Source organism: Diabrotica virgifera, chromosome 8 (assembly GCF_917563875.1).
Source record: "Diabrotica virgifera virgifera chromosome 8, PGI_DIABVI_V3a".
NCBI classification, from domain to species: Eukaryota; Metazoa; Arthropoda; class Insecta; order Coleoptera; family Chrysomelidae; genus Diabrotica; species Diabrotica virgifera.
Genome location: NC_065450.1, coordinates 77,305,524 through 77,330,861, shown reverse-complemented (window position 1 = coordinate 77,330,861; position 25,338 = coordinate 77,305,524). Strand labels below are relative to the sequence as shown.

The 25,338-nt window shown below is 30.3% G+C and overlaps 2 protein-coding genes across 6 annotated transcripts in view; one reads left to right on the top strand and one right to left on the bottom strand.

Annotated features, from left to right (window-relative positions):
* LOC114332180 (monocarboxylate transporter 13) overlaps positions 1–25,338 on the bottom strand; it is a 216,540-nt gene that overhangs the window by 80,607 nt on the left and 110,595 nt on the right. The window lies entirely within an intron of this gene.
* Positions 702–23,466, top strand: LOC114332185 (uncharacterized). Its single transcript, XM_028281922.2, has 2 exons — positions 702–782; positions 22,385–23,466. Coding segments are annotated over exons 1-2 (813 nt in total). The 5' UTR covers positions 702–780; the 3' UTR covers positions 23,196–23,466.

Here is a 25,338-nt window from a genome sequence, read left to right as displayed (position 1 = left end):
TGCGAAAATGTGTTTCTTTGTAAATTTTTGTTCTTGTAATCGCTTATAACTTTAAAACTATTAACTTTTGAGAAAAATGTCAAGAAACTTATTTTATTTAGAATGTCCCAAAGAATCTAGAAAAAATATTTTTCGGAGGAAAATAGGAGATTTTTAAAAATATTGCGCGCCGCACCGGCAAAAAAACCGGATGGACACGCATAATTAACAATTAAAAAACTACGGTCTAAATTGAAGTTAGACCCGATCACTCTTCGGAATCTTGAAAAGGAATGTTTAAACTGTAATCCAACTTATTGGCACCCTTAAAAATACTAATTTAAATATGAGTTTTTAAGCCTCGAAAATATATTTTTTGGAGCAATAAAGGCGATCTTATGTATTTATTTAAAAAAAAATGTTTAAACAATTTCTGCCCAAAAATTCCGTCCGTCACTCTTCAGATTTGTTTAAAGGGGACATTTTTGAATATGAATCCGCATAGAAACTGAATTAGAAATGTTTTCAGACGGGAGCGGTCTCACCACATGGACTATAATACCAATTTCCTTCTTTTGACGAGCATTTTATTTGTTGGTAGAAAATTTCGTAGACGGGCTCCTGTACTATAACAATTTGGTAAATAGAATAGCTACCTGTAAGTATCATATTATCAGTTTTTATTGTTTCTTTTTACCGTAAAACATTTAAATTAAAAGTATGAAAACACGCTAACAACACTTAGATATTATTATTAATTTGTGATACTAACTAAAGCGAAGAAGTGATAATTATTTTAAAATGTAAGTACACTTGTAAAATTTAATATAAATTTGTGCAGACATAATTAATTATTATTTAAAGAATGACTATTTTTTATATAAATTCTAATAAAATGTTTTTGGCCCGGGAAGATATTATTTTAGATTTTTAAAATTAAAAAAATCATGGCATATAAAACGAGCAAATATTATGATCTAAATTAGGCTATTGATTATATTCAAAATAAGATAGCTAAAAGGAACTACAACGTTAACGGGGTTTTATTATTTCATATGGTCAATGGACATCTATATATGAAAAAACCGCGGTGTGCTACCATTTAAAGGGGTGCGTTTTTGAGAAATGGGTGAATTAGTCCCTGGGCACAGGTTACATTAGGGTGAGTTCTATGCACTTTTGGTACAAACATACCTACATAAAAATTATTCCTGGTTAAATTTCCTATCTACATATCACTTTTTAAAGTCAATGATACTTTTTTTACAAAAATATATTCAAAAGAAAAAGAACAAAAGAAAGAAATTTTGTTTTTTGTCCCATAACTTTTGTCCACGAGGATATAGTTATAGATATTGCTTTACAGAAAAAAAACCTACATATTTCTTCTTTAAAATGTTGTTTAGTAGAGGTAACTAGGATTTACAGTTTTCTAAATATGATTTTTCAAAGTTCGCCACTCACAGCAATTTTGGGCAATTTTCCTTGTTACTTCGCAAATATTGTTCTGTAACTTTTTTCTACGTAACTTTAGGTATATGCAATGGCAAACGTAATAGAAATAGAAATCAATTATCTTTAAAATGGTCTACTGTATAACGTTGTACGACTTTTTCTTTTCTAAAGAGATTATGGTTTTTCAAGGTTTTATACTTTTAACGATTTTTTATAATATAATATAAAAATAAAATAATATTATTATATAATATATTATATATTATATAATATTATATTATATATACTACTACTACTATCGGTTTACAGCGTTCTCCGACGCCTTCCGACTCCTAACCGCCATTCTTCTCTGTTTAACCATAGACCTGGAGGGATTTCTCTTTCCTCTAGTTCTTTTTCAATTCCCTCCCTCCAGCTTCTTCTCGGCCTTCCTCTTTTTCTTCTCCCTTGTGGTGTCCATGCCAAAATCTGTTTAGGGATTCTGTCGTCTGGCATTCTCTGTACATGGCCGTACTACACCAGTTGTTTTGTTTTTATGTCATCAATTATTGTATGTGTTACTCCCATCATTTCTCGTATTCTCTCGTTCGGTATCCGATCTCTTCTTGATTTGCCTGCTGCTCTTCTCCAGAAGTCCATTTCTGTTACTAGTAACATTTTCTGAGCTCTTTGTTTCAGTGGCCAAACTTCACTGCCATATGTGATTATACTTTTAAGTATGCTGTTGTATATGAGCTGTTTGTTCGCTTTAGACATTGTCTGGTCCCACAGAATGCCGTTCATCATGGATATGGCTTTTCTACCCTGTATGTTTCTGTCTTTTATAGCAGCGTCGAGTGTTCCATCTTGAGTTAACTTCATGCCCAGGTACTTGTATTCATCGCAGTGTTTAATTTCTATATATTATATAATATTATTATATATATTATATAATACCTAATATAAAAAAATATTATTTTTTACATTTTTTACGATTATTTTTGAAATTTCTCATTATAACTTTTTTTCTTCTACATGTAGGTATATATTATGTTATATAAAAAAAAGCTTATTTTGTTTACTTTAAAACGGTGTATTACAAAAAATTGTAGGATTATTTTTGAGTAAGATGTTATTTTTCAAAATGTAATAAGTACTAGCAACGATTTTTGATTCTAGGATTATTTTTTAAATATCTCATTATAAATTTTTTTTCTTGTACATAAATATATATATTGCTCAATAAAGAGGGATTATTTTCTGTTCTTTAAAATGGTGTATCATCTATATTTAAATAATGGAAACCGAGTGATTCTTTGATATTTTTTTACCTGTATTATTTAAAATTATTTCTTTTACAAAAATTACATAAACGTTAGTCTTAGAAAACATCACTTTAGTTAAAATTATTTAAACGTTGACATTTAAAAAATTTTCAAAATCAAAGTCCATCTCTTCGTTAGCATTAGCTTCAATATCTTCCTCTGACACCTCAGTTATCTTAGAGTTCCCAAAATTAGTACCCATGCACATGCACCCTTTGCAGAATATTGAACTAATTCCTATCTTCCTACAACCGCAGTTTTTTGTACATCCTTTGGTACATTTACATGCTATTTTTTTCAAGCAAAGCTTGTGGTGCAGGGGCTTTGACAGTAAATATTGGAATTAATTCATATTTTGAAGTTTGCCCGGCCGAGTCAAGTGGATCTAAAGTATTACGTATAAAAAATAAGATTCAATCATAACACACAATCACATAAAAAAAAATCCTTAAATCCTTAATCCTTAAAAAATAATTAAAAAATAATCCTAAAATCAAAAATAGATGCAAGTACTTCTTATATTTTGAAAAACCATATCTTATTCAAAAATAATCCTAGAATTTTTTATAATACACCATTTTAAAGTAAATAGAATAAGCTTTCTTTTTTATTATATACTTAATATATACCTAAAAGTAGAAAAAAAAGTTATAATTTGAAATTTAAAAAATAATCGTAAAAATGATAAAAACTCGTTAAAAGAATAAAATCTTGAAAAAGATAACCTCTTTAAAAGAAGTCGTACAACATTATACAGTAGAACATTTTAAAGGTAATTGATTTATATTCCTTTTACATGTACCATTGCATATGCCTAAAGTTTCGTAGAAAAAAGTTACAGAACAATATTTGCGAAATAACAAGGAAAATTGCCCAAAATTGCTGTGAGTGGCAAACTTTGAAAAATCATATTTCGAAAACTGTAAATCCTAGTGACCTCTACCAAACATAATTTTAAATAGAAAATATGTAAGTTTTCTTTTATGTGCAGCAATGTCTATACCTATATCCTCGTGGACAAAAGTTATGGGACAAAAAACAAAATTTTTTTCTTTTCGGTTTCTTTGTGCCTTTTCTTTTGAATATATTTTTGTAAAAAAAAGTATCTTTGACTTCCAAAAGTTATATTTAGATAGTAAATTTAACCAGGAACAATTTTTATGTAGACTTGTTTGTACCAAAAGTTCATAGAACTCACGCTAATGTAACCTGTGCCCAGAGACTAATTCACCCATTTCTCAAAAACGCACCCCTTTAAATGGTAGCACTCCGCGGTTTTTTCTTATATAGAGATTCATTGACCATATGAAATAATAAAACCCCGTTAACGTTGTAGTTCCTTTCTATAGTACATAATCAATAGCCTAAATTATGACTTAGCCTAAATAAAAATGAGTACAAAATAAAAATGTATACCATTTTTATTCAGTTGCAATGCGAAGGTAAAACAATCTTTTCAATTAGAATACAGAGCGCAGTCAGGGCCGCGTTTAGGTCAATTGACGCCCTAGGCAATTCTCTAGTAGCCGCCGTTCAAACTTGTATATACCATTTTTGCGAAAAAAATTGCATACATTTTTATTTAAATAAGAATACATTAAAAATGGATTTAAACTAAGATGTTTATATTCCTACAATAGAAAAAACATCATTTCAGTTCGATCACATCAGAGAATTCTTTTCAAAAAAAGACTTCAAAAAAATTTTTTTTTCTTAACAAAATCGACAAATTGTTAACACGTTCTTGCGTCATACTTGATGGGAAATTATTTTTAATTCTTGACATTTTCGAAAATGACCTTTCAGCGGACACGTTGGCAACTGGGATGCACAAATAAATGTGCACAGCAATGTCAAAATTAGGGAAAATATCTTTCAATCCACTTAGTGCAGTCACTGAAGGTTTTCACCTCCGATTTCGTTGAACATCCATCGATTTTCATGAAAATTGGTGAGTGGTTAGAGGATAGCTCAAGGAACAAAGGTGACATGATGCCAACTTGCGCTTTTACCGTGGTGGTGGATGCCACCCCTTCTCAGGGGCGAAAATTATTATTTTTTAAATAATACCATAAATCGATAGAGAGACAAATTCTTAGCAAAATTTGTTATATAACGTTATTAATATAAATCAATACTTTTTGAGTTAGTAAAAATCAAAGATTTTATTTTTTCGTAAAAAATGCATGTTTTAAAGCAGTTTTTCACGTATAACTCAAAAACTATAAGCTTTTACAAAAAAGTTATTATTCTCAAAATTAAAGATAATAAAAATCTGAATACACTCCTCACTTAAAGAACTAAACTCATGTTAATTCAAAGTGAGTTATGGGTAATTGACTGTATATTTTTTTCTACGGCCGTGTTAAAAGAGCCACTTTCACGCATGCATTTCGTTTCCGAAAGTTGCACTTTCCCGCACGGCGTGCGTGAAAGTAAATTTTCCCAGTAAAATACCTTGTAAAATGGCATTATAATATATTATTATAATACATGCAACAAACTAATATTTAGATACTATTTACTAATTTGTTTCAAATTTATCTTATTGTGTTCATGTTTTAATGAAATTAGAGCGATTATTTCATTCATAGGAGATTCTGACCAATAGAAAGCTACAGAAATCTGAATTAAATCGATAATTTTTGATAATCTCCCGTCGTTAAGTATATTATGTCAGATGCCCTTCGTTGCTACGAAAAAATACATTCAGCGACATTAATGACAATTAATGTTTTAAAAATTATAAAAGTGATGACTTTCAATCGTCAAATATTTATAAAAAACTGTGTGTTTAATGGTACTTACATAAATAAATTACAATAAAATTTTGGTTTTGAACAGTTTTATTCATGAAATAATCGCAACAAATTGCACTCGACCTCTGAAATTAATATAGAATTTTTGCTCTCGTGACACTTTCACATAATTTCACTCGCCTTCGGCTCGTGAAATTAAAACTGTCAAAGTGTCACTCGGGAAAAATTCAATAATTTCAGAGCTCTTGTGCAATTACTACTGATTATTTCATTCATAGGAGATTCTGACCAATAGAAAGCTACAGAAATGCAAATTAAGGTGATAATTTTTGATAATCTCCCGTCGTTAAGCATATTACGTCAGATGCCCTTCGTTGCTACGAAATAGTATATTGTGCAACAAGTGCAGAAAGGTACTAATTTCTCACGAGTTTGAAAAGTTGCGGTACGAGCGCAAGCGAGTGCCGCAATTCAAACGAGTGAGAAATTACCTTTCTGCACGTGTTTCACACTATACTTTTTCTACAAGCACAGTTTTTCCTAAAAATAAAAATCACAATTTCCAAACGACGATTAATTATAATAGTACCTATGTGATAAATTTTAAACTGTATTTAATTAATACCTACTAATCAATTTAAATTCCTTATACCTAAATAAATTGCGCAGAAATCAGTTAAAAAATTAATGCACTGCCTTAATTTGTTTAAATTTAAACAATTATTACACATTATTGACATCATATTTATGCAGTCACGGATATACACAAAACCTACTTCATTCGACGTCTCTTGCACAGGTTGCTAAATCCTTATTGGTTATTTGATAATTATAAAATGTTTAATAAGAATAAAATTGTAAAATAAAACAGTTGTAACATCCATAATTTAGTTTCTATGCTATAGTTAAATATAATAATTGTGTTATAGGTTATATATTTGTCTAAAGTTTAACCACGGATGTAAACAGAATATAACGTTACTCAGAATGCGGTAGTCCACGGATGTAAACAGAATATAACGTTACTCAGAATGAGGTAGTCAACTGTGCAGAAAAGAACTTTGCGGCACAGAAACGTCACTTTGCGGCACAGAAACGTCACTTTTCTGCACACTAATGTCAAATATCTTATACTGTGAGAAAATATCAAGTTTGCTAACATAAAACCGTGCAGAAAAGTGCACTTTGAGTAGTGGTTGTAGAAAAAAATACATTCAGTGACATTAATGACAATTAATGTTTTAAAAATTATAAAAGTGATGACTTTAAATCGTCATATTATATTTATAAAAACTGTGTGTTTAATGGTACTTTGTACTTACATAAATAAATTACAATTAAATTTTGGTTTTGAACAGTTTTATTCATGAAATAATCGCAACAAATTGCACACGATCTCTGAAATTAATATAGAATTTTTGCTCTCGTGACACTTTGACATAATTGACATAAATTAAAACTGTCAAAGTGTCACTCGGGAAAAATTCAATAATTTCAGAGCTCTTGTGCAATTACTACTGATAATTCGATGAAATAAAATATTTTGACATAATATTTAAAAGTCAGATCAGTAGACAATTACAATGGTTTTGAATCGTCGTCATGGAAACCAATATCGTGGTCGTGGTAACCCATTATATTGAAAGTTTGGTTTTGACAACCTTGTCAAAGAATTAATTTGTGTATTTTCACTTTTAAATAAAAATTGATATAATTCTATTTTTTGTGGCTTTTTTACAAACGTGCGGCCCTAGAAAAAATATTGTTCCTAACTCATGCAGAAAGTGTCTTCTCCGCACTCGACTGCTTGCCCGAACTCCGCTATCGCGTCGTTCGGGTCAACGGCAGTCTAGTGCGTGAAAGTATCACTTTCCGCACTAGTTAGGAAAATAACTATTTCGACGAGTACGCAAATCTAAGTATTCAAGCTTAAATAACGGGAAAACGATGCATTTTATAAAATATACCTGTAAAATGTAATGATTTCAACAATTTTGACCGGTTTAGAATTCATATTTTTGAAAAAAAGATATAATTTAAAAAATCAGAATTTGCTATAAGTGTGCAATAAAAAATGTGCTATAAGTTTTGCGAAAATGGCCTTGAAACTTTCATATTGCACGAAAAGTTGAGTCAAACATTCCATGTAATGCACAAAAATTTTATTTAATTTGTTTATCGCAAAGAGCTTTTTTTTCGCAATGTTATTGTTCAGAAAATAATAATGACATAGCAATTCTGTGGAAACCACATGCAAGACTTAGTCATATTTTTAAAGTATTGAAAAAAATCATTAAAAAGTCGTTTTTATCACTCCGAAAAAAGTTTAGTAAAATAGAGTCATTTTTGGCTTCTAAACAATTTGAATAACTTTGTTAATATTGACTATAGAGTAAATCTACTTTAGGGTTTCAAAAGCTGGTGTTTTTATACGATTTTACAGACAAAAAACTTTTTGCCTAGGTTAATTAGGTTCAAGGTTAGCCACTTTTATTATTTAATTCGCAGTTACTTCTATATACATCAAATTCTCCTGTAGACCAGTAAGGATCTGTTTTTAGGTGGATGTAAGAGGTGGCATTCAGATTTTTGCCGATAAAATAGGTGATAACTTCGTTAATAATAATTGATTTATGCTCCTTCTCAAATATGTCCGGAACATTAAAAAAATAAATTTAAAATTTTTAAATAATTTCGTTTTTGTTCTACTTTTTCTGTTTATATCTTTAAAAAGATTCATTTTGGAACAAAGTCTTATAGGAATAAAACAAAGATAATTAAATTTTCTATCAGATGCGATTGGTTAAAAATGTATTAATTTATCATCCTTGCTGCAAAATAGCAATAAATATAAAATAAGGGGGCAAAACAAGCCTGTCCTTATTCAATGATGTTCCATCACTTAGGTTACACTTAAAACCTTCCTAATTCGCTTAGAAAATTTCTGAAATGTGCTAAAACCGTACACCAAAATTCATTAAAATTGACTTACTATATTTTGAATAATAATTTTGCAATCTAAACTTTTTCAAAAAATTAAAATTTTTTAAAATCTTGCACAACAAAAACTAGAAGATACGAAGATTTGTCAATTTTTTTACATAAAAAGAAGCACTCCGCCTATCTAATGCACTTTACAGAATTGAAATCGGATTGTTTAAGCAGCCTCAGCAATGTTTTAAAATTATAAACAATTTTTTGGCTTATAAACAAATTTGTCCTGTGGCCAGGAGGGGGTGCTACGGTCTCCTTTATTTAGATGGACTTACCGAAGATTTTTATGTATTTTTTGATCCGTAGAACACGATTTTTTTGGGTAACAGTTGATCCGGATGCCGATAAGATTGTTATAAGCAAAGAATTTGAGGAATTACATAACATCGATTTTCTGCAAAATAAAATATTTTTCTGTATTTCTTGGGTAATTCTAAGCAAAAAATTTTTTTACAAGTTTTTTCGTAGGATGCATAGTTTTCGAGATAAACGCAGTGAAACTTTCAAAAATTCGAAAAATTGCAATTTTTGAACGCGAATAACTTTTGATTAGAAAATAAAATAGCAATTCTGCTGACTGCATTTGAAAGTTTAAGTCAAGTTATACCGGTTTTAATTATTTGCTTTGCTAAAAATTAATTTTTTTATTATTAAACAAAGCTATTTGTTTATAAGCCAAAAAATTGTTTATAAGTTTAAAACATTGCTGAGGCCCCTTAAATAATCCGATTTTAATTCTGTAAAGTGTATTAGATAGGTAGAGCACCTCTTTATATGTAGAAAAATTAGACAACTTCTAAATGGTCTACTTTTAGTTCAGAAAGATTTTAAAAAATTTGAACTTTTTTAAAAACATTTAGATTGCAAATTTATTATGCAAAATCTATTAGGTTGGTTTCAATGAAATTTGCTACACGGTATAAGTATGTTACAAAGAATTTCCTAAGCGAATTACTAAGGCTCTAAGTGCCACCAAAGTGGTTAAAAACATTGAATAACAACAGGCGTATTTTGTCCCCCTATTTTGTATTTATTGCTATATTGCAGAAAAGGTAATACCTTAAGACATTTTTGCCCAGTCATATATGATACAAAATTCAATTATCTTTATTTTATTTCTGTACGACCTTGTTCCAAAACGAATCGTTTTAAAGTTATAAGCAAAGAAAGTAGAAAAAAATCGACGTTTTTCGAATTTTTTAAATATTTTAATTGTTTTATTAATGTTCCGGGCATATTTGAGAAGGAGCATAAGTCAATTATATTACTGAAGGTGTCACCTAACTTTATCTGCAAAAATCCAAATGCCACCTCTCACATCCAAAAATAGACGTTTTTTCACAAATCCTTACTGGTCTACCTGTAACAGTGTTAGTTAGCATACTACACTGAAACGGCTTGGCCGATTTTTATAAAATTTTACACGTTTATCCTGTAGGACGTTGAAGAGGTTTTAATCTATTTTTTATACCCATAAGTTGTAAGGGGGGTTGCCCCCCAAAATTATATCTACCTTAATTTTATATGATGTAGAATTAAAAAATATATACAACCCTTAATTTTCACTTTTCTATCACCAACCCCTATTGTTAATAGCTATCTATTTATTTACATCTATAAAATTCTCCGGTCACAGTGTTAGTTTCCATACTTCTCCGAGACCGCTTAACCGATTTTTATGAAATTATATATGTATATTCGGTAGGTCTTAGAATCGGTCGTAATCTATTTTTCATATCCCTGAGTGATAAGGGGAGTTCCCCCTAACATTTTGAAATGTTAGGTGGGGTTGTGTGTACATAACGTGTAGATACAAATTAAGAAAAAAATATGATCAAAATCCATCAACAAGTTCCAGCGATATTAATCGCAGCATATTATTATGTTTGCAGAATCAGTTTCATTTTTTGATTGCACGTATTTTAGTAATTCCCCTCCACTGACCACGAATTAATTCCATTCGGAGGCCATTTTAATGCTTTATTAAACATTCTGTTGAGGTTCAAAGTTTACTCAAACTTTTACACATAACCTATATATCTTCAACTTCAAAATGGCTCTAGTTAGGTTGCTTAAATGTTAGAAACAATGTAGCCGTCAATTAAAGAAAAAAGTGGCTATCTTTGACCGTAATTAACCTGGGGTAAAGTTTTTCTTTGAAAATTCGTATAAAAATACCAGTTTTTTAAATTCCATTGTAGTTTTAGCATACAGTCAATATTAACAAAGTTATTCAAATTATTTATAAGCCAAAAATAACTCTATTTTAGTAAAATATTTTCTGAGTGATAAAAATGACTTTAATGATTTTTTTAAAGGCTCTGAAAATATGACTAATCTTTCATGTTTTTTTCACAGAATTGCTGTATTGTTATTTTTTTTAACAACTTGCGAACATTGCGAAAAAAAGCTCTTTGGGATAAACAAATTGAATAAAATTTAAACTAATTGACGCATCGTTTTAAAATCTTTTGCGCATTGTATGGACTGTTTGACTACAATACGAAAGTCCTAAATTCATTTTCGCAAAAGTTATAGCAAATTTTTTATTTTCGAAATTTTAGTTTTATTTTGCAATATCCGAAGCAACAAATAATCGGACCAAAATTCAAAATACGCTATTTTAAACCTTGGCTCATCTACTAAAAGAAAAATATTATAAATAAGACATTTAATTACCTTATTTTTACCTGTAGCGATTTAAACGAAAAAACTCTCATTTTTCACTCTTATTTGTTAATAACTAAATTTCTCGTCCAAACTGTGACGGGCATTTTTGTATTTATAATGTATTAGGTATATAGTACCCAAAAAACCCATTTGCAACCTGACTGCTCAAGTGTCCCGAACATGGTATATTTTTGCCTTGTGTCCCTGCTGTACTATTACCTTACTTGTATACCTTATGCCCTACCCTGCGACAATCCCAAAGCCACGTAAGAGCAGAGCCTATTTCACTTCAAATCAGGCCCGAAGCACTACACAATTTTCGGGCCTCTAAATACCTATAAACGAAATGAAACGAAATGGACGAAAGGAACATAAGATCGAAAAACTGAAAAATGCTTGTTCAATACTTTTTAAAAATCTATCGAATGACACAAAACACGACACGAGTTACTTTAAAATATGTAATAGGAACCCCCATTTTTTATTTTTCAGATTTGGATTCTTTACAAAAAATAAGTAACTTATATTCGAGAAATTTTTTCGAATTATGAATAGATATATGGCGCTATAATCGGAAAGAACGATTTTTGGAAATAGAAAATTAAATTAAGAAATGGAAAATCCCACTAAAATGGAAAACTTAACTTAACTTTTTTTGGTTTTAGAACCTAATCTTCACAACCCAACAGGTTGTACTCCATAACGCTTTAGTAAATAAATTTTTTGTAATATCATTTTCTATATTTAAAATAGCCAAAAACGACAGACTTTGTTGATTTAGAGAATTTCTTAAATCCGACTTTACTCCTTTCAGTACCGAGAAAGATCTTTCATCTGAAGCGTTGCTATTGCTAACGGGTATCTCTATTTAAATAAATTGTAAGCAACGTTTCTTCATTTGTAAACGTCGATATGATGCTATTTTCAATAAAATAGATCATCATACTTTCCGGATTTTGTAAGTATTAGATGTGCTGAAAAGTTCTTTAAAATGTGCTACTTCTTCCACTAAATCATCAACATCGATATAATTCTCATACCTAATATTCGGTAATAGTTTTTAAGTTTACTGTTTCACTATTGTCTGTGAACAAGATTTTTAAAATATCGTTTCCAGAATTATAAGCATTTTTTCTTATAGATAGTTGCATAATTAAAGTATCACAAATAGGAAAACAAATATTTATTTTAAAATTTTCAAGTCCTTTTAAAAAAATCGTTTCGAGAACTTTTCCTTGTACGGAAAAATTGTTTTCCGTCCTCAGGAAAGCTCATCATTATATAAAAGGCTTAGGTATTGACTAAGTTTTTAGCTTTACGTATTTTCAATTTCTGAAAATTTTTGTCTTCTTTTTTGTATACATAATTTAATTAAGCTATTGTAAAGTTCACCCACTGCTGTAACTTCTTATGGTTGGATTTACTCGGTCCCAAATTTTATTCCAAATCGTCGTCATAAGAATAGATTCTAACTCTAACGTATTAATTTTCCCTGAAAAATCATTTGCTTCTACTGACGTCATCCTTTTTTGGTTTGAATCTCCGCTTAATTGGTCCAACGCAATTTTAAATGAATGGATGAAAGAATTTTGAAAATTTATTTTGTTATTGCAATAAAAACATTTTTGGTGATCTTTCCGGGCCCCATTAAAATGCGGGCCGCCCGAGGCAGGTGCCTCATGGGCCTAGTGGTAAAATAGGCCCTGCGTAAGAGCCAAACCAGACGGGCCACTCTGCAGCGCTACTCTGTGGATCCACAGAGTGGCTGAAACAGGCGATTATCTAGCGCCGGCAACTACGCTGCGAAGTGGATCGTTTGGAAGGGTGCGGCGTTATAGTTTTGATCGCGCTGTACGTCCTGGGTATACCCAGAGGGAGAACGCCTGCGCATTACAAAATCGAGCGATCGCGGAGTTCAAATCTTTCCCTCTGAACATCCTCCGGATTTTTAATTCGGTGTTCGCGCAGCACAGAAAAAAGATCCTGAACGTGTCCGGGATACGCTCTCGACGTTCGAGGATTTTATTTCGGATTTTAAGTTCGCACAGGCGCACAAAATATTTGGGAAGAATTTCTTGACATTCTGTTCTTACTCCTTCCAATTCTTAACCTAAAATATTGTTTTGTTAAACAACTTGTAGACGTAGATTCTGGTTTTTAAAGTTTTAAAATTATGTAGTGTTGTATCATTTATATTATATACTTCAAACAAATTTTAATATTTTTTATATTAAAGCTTTTTTAGTTGTGTTTGTCAATGTTTTCCATTAGTATGTTTATAAATAAGTAGGTACCTTTTCTAGTATTATTTTCATTCGATATTCGATAATTATCTATTACGGTAGTATGTATTACAATAAATTGTACTCTGTTTTTACTCAATTTCTTCTATCTAGATGAGCTTATAAGTAATACCTACATATTCTTGTGGTTTATTTTTCAGTTTAATTTACGAGTTAAATTATTAGTCTCTTATTGAATATAATGAAACATAAACAACACATCAAACTTATTCTGAAACTATTTCTTGTGTCTTGTTATATTTCATTATTTTTGTGGTGTAATAAACCACAACACAATGCCACAACCTATCAAATTCAATACATACATACCTATATGTAATATCAAAATTGGAAATGATTGCTTTACTAAATTATTCCTTCCTTCAGATAATGTTCAACCCCCAGTAAGTTAATGGTAATTTTTATATCTAAATATCAAGCTGCCATTTCCAAGTGATACATAACAATATTTTACTCTCTACAAAAATGTAAGCCGGTGGAAATACCAAATTATCGAAATAATGTGGAAATAATAAAGAAAGACGCTAATCAAATTTCTAACTTCTAAGAAAGGCATTGATGAATAGAAAGTTAATCCTTTGTCTGTTGCTTTTATTCTCTTTCTCTTTGTTGACATACAAATTTGTTGCATTTGCATTTTTTTTGACATTGATTTCGAAATAAGAAAGGGGCAACAATGGCAACAATAGGCTTCCTTCTTTAACCTTAATGTGTGCAACCCGTCATTACATTACGAATCCGAAAATTGTTCGCGGAGCGAAAAATCCTGAGAATGTCCAGGATAAGTTTACGTTGACGCCTGCGCATTGGAAACTAATCCCGAACTTACTCTGAATACGTTCGAAATGTACTGCGCGAACACTGCTAATGGGTGAGAAAAAAATAAGTTTGTTCAAATGATTAAAAACTTGCTGGTTAATATTTTTTTAAAAAAGTGTTTTCGTCAAAATCAGTGTTTGAAATGTCAAACTTCTTGGGTGTACATATATAAACATATGGATATATAACTTGGGTATACATATATAAAAATAATTACAGAATGCCGAAGATCAATTTTAATTAGGGGGGTAGTTTTCACTGATTTTTTTCGTACAAAAAAAAAATAGGTACCGACCTTATTTTGATCGTGAGTCGCTCAATTTTTATGCTAGAAACTTTTTTTTAAGATCTAATTGTATACTTGAAAAAATATTCTGTAAGTTTTCCTCGAAAATGTAAACATTTTCCGTTATTTGTCTTTAAATATTTCAAATTATGCATTTGACGAAAAATCTAACCTTTACATTCCGTATCTCAGTTTGTATATTGGTTGTAGAAAAATTATAAAAAAAGGATTTTGTTTGTGTTTCTAAAAAATATAATTTTTCAAGCTACAGTTTTTCAATTAAATGTATATTTTTTGAGTTATTCTCAAAAAACCCTCTAAAAAAAGTCGATTTTTTCGTCGAAAAACTGTTACTTTCAACCGCGAAAAGTCGAAAAATGTTAGTTTTACGAAGAAAACTTAAAGAACATTTTTTTCTTCGAATTACATTTTCCATCGATTTCCATGGTTAAAATGTAATGAAAAATTCCTGCCCCCGAGATGGGGTGAGAACCACCCCTAAGGTTTTAGCGTACAGCGGCATGATATAGAAAATAATCCTTGGGCTCTTCCCTACCTTCTGTGAAAATTTAAGTAAATCCATGCTGGACGAAAAAATTGCAAGCAAAAATGCTTCATTTCCTGGCCTAATATTCAGTAACATCTAGAATCGGTTGTTTGTGTGAATCAACTCTTACTAAATGGCATTGGGAAGAGTATACTTTAACTAGTTGGAGTCTACTTTTACTAGTAAATGTTGAATAAAAATGTTCATTTTATATTTATTTTATAACCAACTTTTACTGAAACCAACCGTTTGAGTTGACTCGAACTAGGAATAGTCGACTCCAACTGGATAATCAAATAATCAACTGTAACATACACATCGACGTTCGTTTCACTTTATTTTTGAAGATATTCTGCTTTAGCGGCGAATCGATTGAGGGTAAAATTTGATTGATCCGCGCGCATGCGCACACCGACAGTATGGTATTAGTTGTTATACGGGCTCTGATTGGGTGTTGAAATTTTGAAATGATCTGTCAATAATTGTTCAATATGGAGGTTATCGGTAAACAAAAATATTGTATAATATTAGTTTTTATTGATGTGTGGACAGAAATAAAATCAAATTTATAATTATAGTGACTTTTTAAATAGTTTTTAAAAGCCACAGGTACGTAATTCTAAATGTTTCAGTTGGAAATACCTAATATTGTCCTTTTCATGATCATTTTTCAGTGCGTAACAAATGATAGGAAAAAGGGTAAGTCCGTGATAATACACATTTATGACATTTATTCTAACATGACATTTTAGTTAAATCTGACAGTTGTCACATTTTATTTTCAATTTGGAATAAAAACAAATCAAATGTGTTTCTTGCATTTATAAAATGGTATTTTCTTTGATTTGTATAGTCTTATAAATTATACAGATTATATTTGTAATATTATGATCTAATTAAAAAAAAATATTTTTTTATTATGGCGCCATCTATCGACAACTAGAATAACTAGAAGAAATGTTATAAAAATGTCACCGACGAAATGTAGTCACCGACGTGCCTTTTTTTCTGTCACATACAATTTAATGCGTTAGAAAGAAATCGAAAAACTGTGACGCACTGAAAGATGATCATGAGAAATACTGTAGTTTCAATACCTATCTATTTGGAAAATGTAAACAAAATAATGTAGTTACCTATTAGTAGGCAATGCTTTAATTTACATAATCTGATTACGAACAAACTTTCTACAAGTCTTCATCTCATATATCGTTTTCTTACTCTATATTTTGTTGTATTTTATTTCGACAAAAATCAAATTAATAATTTTATTAAATTCATATAAATTTATGGTGTAAACGTTTAGTTTGTTTATATTCCCACATGACGTATACGAGAGTTTGGTGCAGTTTGAAATGGCGTCAACTTTCGTACGGCGCGGTAGACGTGAAGTGGGTTCAAGCCCCAAGCAAGTTATTATTTTTTTATTTTTTTTTATAGATTTTATGATTGTAAGTATATTATTATATAATTTTTGAAGATATTCATCTTTTTTGAAAGTGGTAGATAAGAAAGTTAGTTTGATTTTTAAATAAAATAAGTACAAATATCCTTTTAAGTATATTTACTTCGTTTAAATTACCTATTATATAATAGAAGAATATCTTCTTACGTGCGTACAAAGTACACACACATTCTTTTTTGTTTGAAAATGAATCGTGACGCATGGGAAAAGTTATAGCGGACGAACAATAAATAAATAAAATAAGAGTTATTTGACGTTAGTAAAATGGAGAAATGTCAGTTTATCGGCAGAACAACTTTATTCACAGAATAACGTACTACTTGTCGTTGGCGAAACCGGCCATTAGACTTATGTTTATAATATTTGACTTGCAAATGTACTTTTGTATTACCAATATTTTTGTATTACCAATGGTAGTACCAATTTTTGTATTGCCAATAAACTATCTACAGTTGAGTCCGCGAGTCTTTGTCCGTGCGTCATTAATACCTGGTGAGATAAAGCACATACTTTTTATTTAGCATCATTCTCTTCCACGCATGAAATTAATGACAAACCAGCTGCCGCCTGTTATTAAGTAAAAACACATGTTATTTTTATGAACGATTTAGACTCAGTGTATTGAAAAGAGATAGATACAAAGAAAGACGATTGGTGATGTCTTCACATACTTATTTTAAGTACAATTTCTGACGTTTTGTTTTGTTTACTTTTGTGGCTGTCAGTTTGTTGAATTTTTTGCTGTTATTTTGTCGAATTTTTGCATTTTGAAGTTTTTTATAGTATACAAACAGTTGTTTTCACAACTAATTTTATATTGGAGTTAGAAATTTTGTAATAAGTTTAGGTTATTTTACAATAAATTTTGACAACGTAAAAAGCTAACCTCAATGTTGACACAGTTGAATGCTTGTGTTTAAGGTTCCGCCAAAGTGAATAAAATAACAAAAAGAAAATATGTTATTAAATTTTTTTATAAATTGTTTATTTATTTATTAATCAATGATAATAAAATAATTTATTAAGCGACTTCAAATGTAGCTGTAATTATGCACCAAAATTTTAAAGCAAAACTTAAAGGGTACCCCCGTTAAGATAGGCAAAATGCCCTCACTCCCAGAATTCAATTTTATTAATTTTTTTACGTTCTATGCAACTAAAAAATTAAATAACGCGAATTTTTAGCTCGCCACCCCCCTTACCCCTCCCCTCACAGCCAAAAACGTAGATTTTTAGATTTAATTTTTTTTTTAGTTGGGTTCCAATTGATTTAAAAGTTTCAAAAAATTCACAAGTGTAGCTGAGGCTTTTACAAAATATGTCCATTTTTTATGGACCCATAAGTTGAGTGTACATAACCTCAAATTTTTTTTTAACTTTTTTAAAACCTATAACTTTTTTTTGGAGGGGGCTGAAGGTCCAATTTTTTTTGCATTTTGTGTATTTTATCAAAAGCTATCTCTCTGATTTTTTCAGATTTTTTCGTCAAGTGCTCCATTTGAAAAATTAAGAAAACTGTTTTTTAGGGGATTTTTGAAGATTTTCTCCATTTTATAGACTGCAACATAGATCAACTCAAGGTTTTGTTAATAGATTATGTACAATTTAAAATAACTGAGTATATTAGGATATTCAAAAATTGGCGAAACACTTTTAAACCCCCAAAAACCATGTTTTTTAAAGTTTTGTAAGGATTTTTGCGGATCTAATTATATTTTTTGTGGTCGATACAGCCTGAATATTTTTTTTATTTTTTTTACGTTCTATATGATTTTAAAAAATTATTACTCACTGCAATTTTAGCCCACTTCCCATATTCCCCCTCCCTCACAGCCAAAAATATCAATTTTTCGATTTTTTTTTAAGTTGGTTTGCAATTAAATTGTGAATGTTATTCTGAAGCTATTTCTTTGTGGCATTTTTGTAATTAACTATTCTAAATGGTCATTTTTTAGTTAAATTGTGGCTTATTTCCCATTTAGAATAGTTAATAATTTTATTAAATTATAAATTACAAAAAATTCACACGCACAGCTGAGGCTTTTACAAAACATCTATTTTTATGGACCCGAAGGTTGAGAGTAAGTACATATTATAACCTCTTTTTTTTGTTTTTTAATACGTATATTTTTTTGGTGTTGGATTTATGTATATTTTTTTTGTGTATTGTGTATTTTATCAAAAACTATATTTCTGACTTTTTCAGATTTTTCCGTAAGGTGCGCCATCTTCAAAAATCCGCAAAACTGGTTTGTTCGGTGGTTTTTAGGGGTTTTCTACATGTTATAGACTTCAAAATAGATTAATTCAAGATTTTTTATAGGTAATGTAGGTATAATTTGAAATAACTGAGTTTTTAGGGATATTTTATATAATTTGCTATTGAATACACTTAAAAACAACCCGCGAGTTTTCACAATCATAAACTTGTCAGGATGGCAAGTTTCACAATTAAAATTACGTTTCACAATTAAAACTTCCCCTGTTTCCATACCTACATCAAAGTTTGTCCGACTAGACACCTTTAAACTGTTAGATATTTTCAGCTTGCTATTAATCAACTTTTTTTGGTATGCGGGATCCAGGCCTAATATTTTTTGAGTTCAATACAGCCTGAATATTTTTTCATTTTTTTTCATGTCATTTTCATTCACGTTTACTGCCACGTAAAACACCATAAAAAGAATAAGGATAGTATTACCAAAGAATATCTAGCTCCGTATATACTCGTAGAGTATTCGGAGAGTATATTCGTTGGTATTACACTTCAGTTCTAAAGTCTTCATGGGTGTCTTCGTCTATTACAGGTATAACATCTGTATTCTCAAAGAGTTTTGTAAGATATTCTGCTGGCTTGATGATTTTTGTAAAATATCTTCCATGCGATAAATATTATATTATGGCAGCTACATGCGAACAACAGCCTATGGTTATGTTGCCGTTTGCGCAACTCGCATCTACAACAGTATCTATCGTTTTCCGAACCATCTTCGTTTGGCTCATAATGCAAATAGTCCATGCTGTATGCTTGTCCCCATTAGGTAAATTATTTCGATTCATTTTTTTGCACAAACTTATTCAAAAACAGGACCTTATAACAAATCCACATGGTGTCAGGCAGTACCGCGGTTGGAAAATTGTTAAACAATTTTTTAAACGAATTCAAAAAATCAATTTTTTCACTTAGGACAAATTTGCTTTAGATTCTCTGGATTAACCTGAGCAAAAAAGGTCTCTTGTGATTTTTCTATAAAATTGACTGTGTCGAGTTACATGCAATTTAAAATTTGAAAAACGCGAAAATGGCCATTTTCAAGGCTTAATAACTCGATTAAAAATTATTAAAGTGACCAACTCAAAGTTTAAAGTCCCCCCCTGCAGGAGCCTGAAGAAAGTTTTGTCATTATTTTATTACTATTATTTTTAATAATTAAAAATGAGCGCTAAGCACGTATTAAACCGGCCGTCCGCGAGAGAGATGTAAATTCATTGGACGTTTTAAAAAAATATCGATTGGAAGTCAAAAATGCGTTTTAAAAAAAATAAAAAAGGAATTTTGAGGTTATATGTATTGTACACTCGACCTACAGGTCTATAAAAAATAGATATGTTTTGTAGAAGTCTCATAAAATTTTTAAATTAATTGCAACTTAACTAAACAAAAAAAAATAGAAAAATTGACGGTTTTGTGGGGACAGGGGAAGGGGGTGGTGGGCTAAAAATGCGATTAGTCTTATTTTTTAATCACATATAACGTAAAAAAAATGAAAAAAATATTCAGGTTCTATCGATCTCAAAAAATATAATTAGACCCGCAAAAATCCTTACAAAACTTTAAAATAACGTGGTTTTTGGGGGGTTTAAAAGTGTTTCGCCCAATTTTTGAATATTCTAATATACTCAGTTATTTTAAATTATACATAATCTATTAACAAAACCTTGAGTTGATCTATGTTGCAGTCTATAAAATGGAGAAAATCCCCAAAAACCCCTAAAAAAATAGTTTTCTTGATTTTTCAAGATGGCGCACCTGACGGAAAAATCTGAAAAAAGATCAGAGATATAACTTTTGATAAAATACACAAAATGCAAAAAAAATTGGACCTGCCGCCCCCTCCAAAAAAAAGTTATAGGTTTTAAAAAAGTTAAAAAAAAATTTGAGGTTATGTACACTCGACCTATGGGTCCATAAAAAATGGACATGTTCACTGGCGAAGCGTCCATGTAACCATTGTTACCATTGGTAACAGTTAAAATTTGTAAATAAATATTTTATGACTAGTATGAAATAATTCCATTTATATTTTTTAAAAATAGAAATATTTGTTAATAGTATCTACCTAATTCAGTAAAATAGTCAACTAGACGCACGAAAATATCAGCGAGTTTATGTAAAATCGGTTGCACGTTATTATAATACGCCCTTACCACAGTATAAAGAGGTTCCATATTTATTATACTGTGCCCTTACCGTGCGCCGCGCCGTTTACCACTTCTGTGAGTGGCAACGATAGTAGGATCTTTGACTGGATCGTCTCTGAAAATTTTGCGGGGACGATGGCTCTGAAACCGCGTATTGGTGTTACCAAATTTTAATTTGGTGACGCTAGGTAGGGCCGGTGTCTATCGGGACAGAAAATACCGACCGTAAGAATATCAGACTTAATAAATGCGATTTTAATTATTATTATAATTATAGGTAATAATTATAATTCCATTTATGAAGTCTGTTATTCTTAGGGCCGGTATTTTCTCGATTAAACTCCGGTTAGTTAACCGTACCGGCCCTTTGGATTCGATTATTGCCTAATGTGCATTATTATTTATTAGTTTATAACTTGTAACTGTACTTGCTTATTATACAGATAATATATCTATACCTTTTTATCCTACATAAATCATATTAATCGATTTTAATTACTTCTCGAAATATATTAATTAACAACAACATTATTATAATATGACATATTATAATAATAACTACAGTACATTGTAGTGTATAATCAATAAAATAAAAATTATTTAATATTTTAGGCTAAAAATGACAAATGAATGTACTGATTAGTATACTAATTATACAATTTGGATTTTTTAATAAAGTATAAAGGTGATATAATACATATTTTACCTAAAAACAACAAATATGTTTTTAGTTTGTAGATACTTTATATAATTTCTTAAATTTTTAATTTTTAATTTTATTTCATCTATTTTTATAATAGACCTTGATCGCGCGTACCAAAAAAAGTTGATTAATAGCAAGCTGAAAATTCACGGTGTCTAGTCGAACAAACTTTGATGTATGGGAACACTGTATATAAAAATATTTATAAAATACATTATATATATACATAATATATAATATATCTGGTATATATGTATTTAATATCTGGTTTTGGTAACACTTTAGAAAAAGTCACGCGTCGCCACTGGACATGTTTTGTAAAAGCCTCAGCTACACTTGTGAATTTTTTGAAATTTTTAAATCAACTGATCAGTGACTTTTTAAATCATAGAACGTAAAAAAATTAACAAAATTGAATTCTGGGAGTGAGGGCATTTTGCCTATCTTAACGGGGAGTACCCTTTGACATTCTATTTATTTGATAACGTCAAATTTTATAATAACCCGTGATCCGAATAATATCCAGTTACCGTTGCGTTTAATAAATTTCCGACTTATTTCGTAAGCTTTAAATAATGACGCACGGGTAAAGACTCGCGGACTCAACTGTATATGTCAATGTATTAAATACATGATCTTATAAATTAGTGGTTGTTTTGACACGTTTTCTTTTTGCAGGGATATAAATACTGAAGCATTAGTCGAAACTCTCAAGTCTTTAAAATGTACCTACTGTGGAAATATACTGTCGATTGGACCAATCATGATTCATTCTATTTCTCAGCATGAGTATGAGTACCAGTGTGGCAGATGCGAGGATATTACCCGAAAAGGCCCCCCAGTGAGAGCATTACTTTATGAATCAGTAGCCAAACATCTTTGGTTTCCTTGTATATATCCAAAATGTAATGAAACTTATCCATGGGACTTTGTAAAAATTCACGAAAAAAATTGTCCACATAAAACTAATTGTTGTCAAATTTCCCAATGTTTTGAAAAATTGGATGAAAATGATATCATTGCACACATGACAGAAAAACATCCTGCTGCCATATGTGTTAATAATAATATTATTTTTAATTTTACAATTAACGAAGACTCTTCTTTCTATGCTGTTATAAATTCCTTTATATTTTTGATATATTTTCGCAATTCTAAAATATTTATATCATTGCTTAGTAATAATTCAAATAATGTCTTCAATTTTACTGCTAAACTTAGGAATATTGAAGAAAAGACCCCTTATACTTATGTGAGGGGTAGAGTCATTAATAAATTCGATGAAAATCGACATTGTAGCAACTGCAGAGATCATAGACTATCCATAGAGAAAAAATTAGGTCCCAGAAGGTCTTTAAGAATAGCTAAAGTCAAAGAAGAAGTTGTGGCAAACGAAACTGTAAAACAAGTAGCAGTAGCTGAAGTGAAAATATATCATTACCAATTTATAACAAATCATTTCTGCAGATTGTATCCAGTTGGTAATTGAAATTCAGGACACAGAAGAAGAATTGTTTTTAGCGGAATCCACAACCGCGGATTCAGATACAATACGTAAAATTTTAGAGTGTGTTGTACGTATGGAAGATATGGTTTCATACATTTATATGTGTAAAGGAGGTCACGAAATTTGTGCAAATTGTATTAAAACGACCCGTGTTGAGCTGGCCCCCCCACTTGCAAAAAATCAAAAAACAAATAGCCCTGATTTATGAGCTATTTATGAGCTTTCATATTCCGCAAACTAAAAATTTTGAGCTCGTTCCACTGAGCAGGAATTTAATACTTAAGTGGGGGGGAGGGGCTGAGTCAGCCCCACCCACTACTTAAAAATAGGAATATTGAATCGGTTTTTACGGCAGAATTACGAGCTATTTATGAGCTCTTGAAATTATGTAGTTTCGATTTTTGAGCTCATCCCCTTCACCCCCAAACAACTCTTTAATTGATTTAACTTAAGAGAAAAATGCTGAGAAAACTTAAAATATATCGTATTGCGGATATAATTCCTATAGCTTATATACTCTAAGAATAAACTATTAAATCACGTGCATTTCGATTATTGAGCTACAACCCCTTCGCAAGAAAACCACCCTATCTTCCCGGCTTAAGAGAAAGTTGTACTTAAAATGCATTAAATTAATTATTTGGCGACTACTTATCATTGAATAATTTATAAGCTTCCAAATTACGCGCGTTTAGATCAGTAAATTGCAATTTATTTTGTATAGTGCGGTCACTGAAGGTAAAAATCAACGATTACCTTCAATTTCGGTGAACCTTCATCGATTTTCACGAAAATTTGTCAGTGGTTAGAGGATACCTCAAGAAACAAATGTGACATGGTATCACCTTGCGCCTTTACCCTGAGGGTGGATACCGCCCCTTCTCGGGGGTGAAAATTATTTTATAAAAAATAACTGCACAAATCAATAAAATAAATTAAAAGCAAAATTTATTAAATAAAGTTATTAAAATAAGTCAATACTTTTTAAGTTATTAAAAATCAAAGATTTTAATTATTCGTGAAAAAAATGCATGTTTTGAAGCGGTTTTTCGTAAATCACTGAAAAACTGTAAGTTTTTACAAAAAAGTTAATAGTAGTTTAATTCGTATAGCTTATATTCTAAGAATAAACTCTTAAATCACGCGCCTTTCGATTATAGAGCTACAACCCCTTCGCAAGAAAACCATCCCATATTCCCGGCTTAAGAAGGAGTTGTACTTAAAATAATTTAAATTAATTATTTATCGACTACATATCGTTTAATAATTTATGAGCTCGCAAAATATACGCATTTCAATTATTGAATTGCCGCATTTCAATTATTCTATAGTGCAGTCACTGAGGGTAAAAATCAACTATGACCTTCGATTTCGGTAAATCTCCATTCATTTTCACGAATTGACAATAACAACTTGCGGTTTTAGCCTGGGGTATATGTCACCCCTTCTCGGGGGTGAATATTACTTTATTAAAAATAACCCCACAAATCGAGAGACAGACAAATTGTAAGCAAAATTTGTTATATAATGTTATTAATAAATCATTACTTTTTGAGTTATTAAAGATCAAATATTTTAATTTTTGTGAAAGAAAATGCATGCTTTAAAGCGATTTTTCATAAATAACTCAAAAACTGTAAGTTTATACAAAAAAGTTTTCATCACTAAAATTGAAGCTAATAAAAAATATAATAAATTGCTTACTTGAAAAACCCTTTAATGTTAATTTAAAGTAAGTTATTGGTAATTAAATGTATATTTTTTTCTGCGACTGTTGAAATCTAAGGATTCAAGCTTAAATAACGGGAAAGAGATGCATTTTATAACACTTAGGTACTAAATACTTGTCAAAGTACTTAGAAATACCTATCAAAAATGAGCTCCAAAAAAAGTTGATAGCATCAAAATCCGCTCACCAATTTTCGTGAAAATGAATGGAGATTTACCGAAATTGAAGGTCATAGTTGATTTTACCTTCAGTGACTGCACTATAGAAAGAAACTGGCAATTCAATAATTGAGATGCGTATATTTTGCGAGCTCATAAATTATTAAACGATATCTAGTCGCCAAATAATTAATTTAAATTATTTTAAGTACAACTCTCTCTTAAGCCGGGAATACGG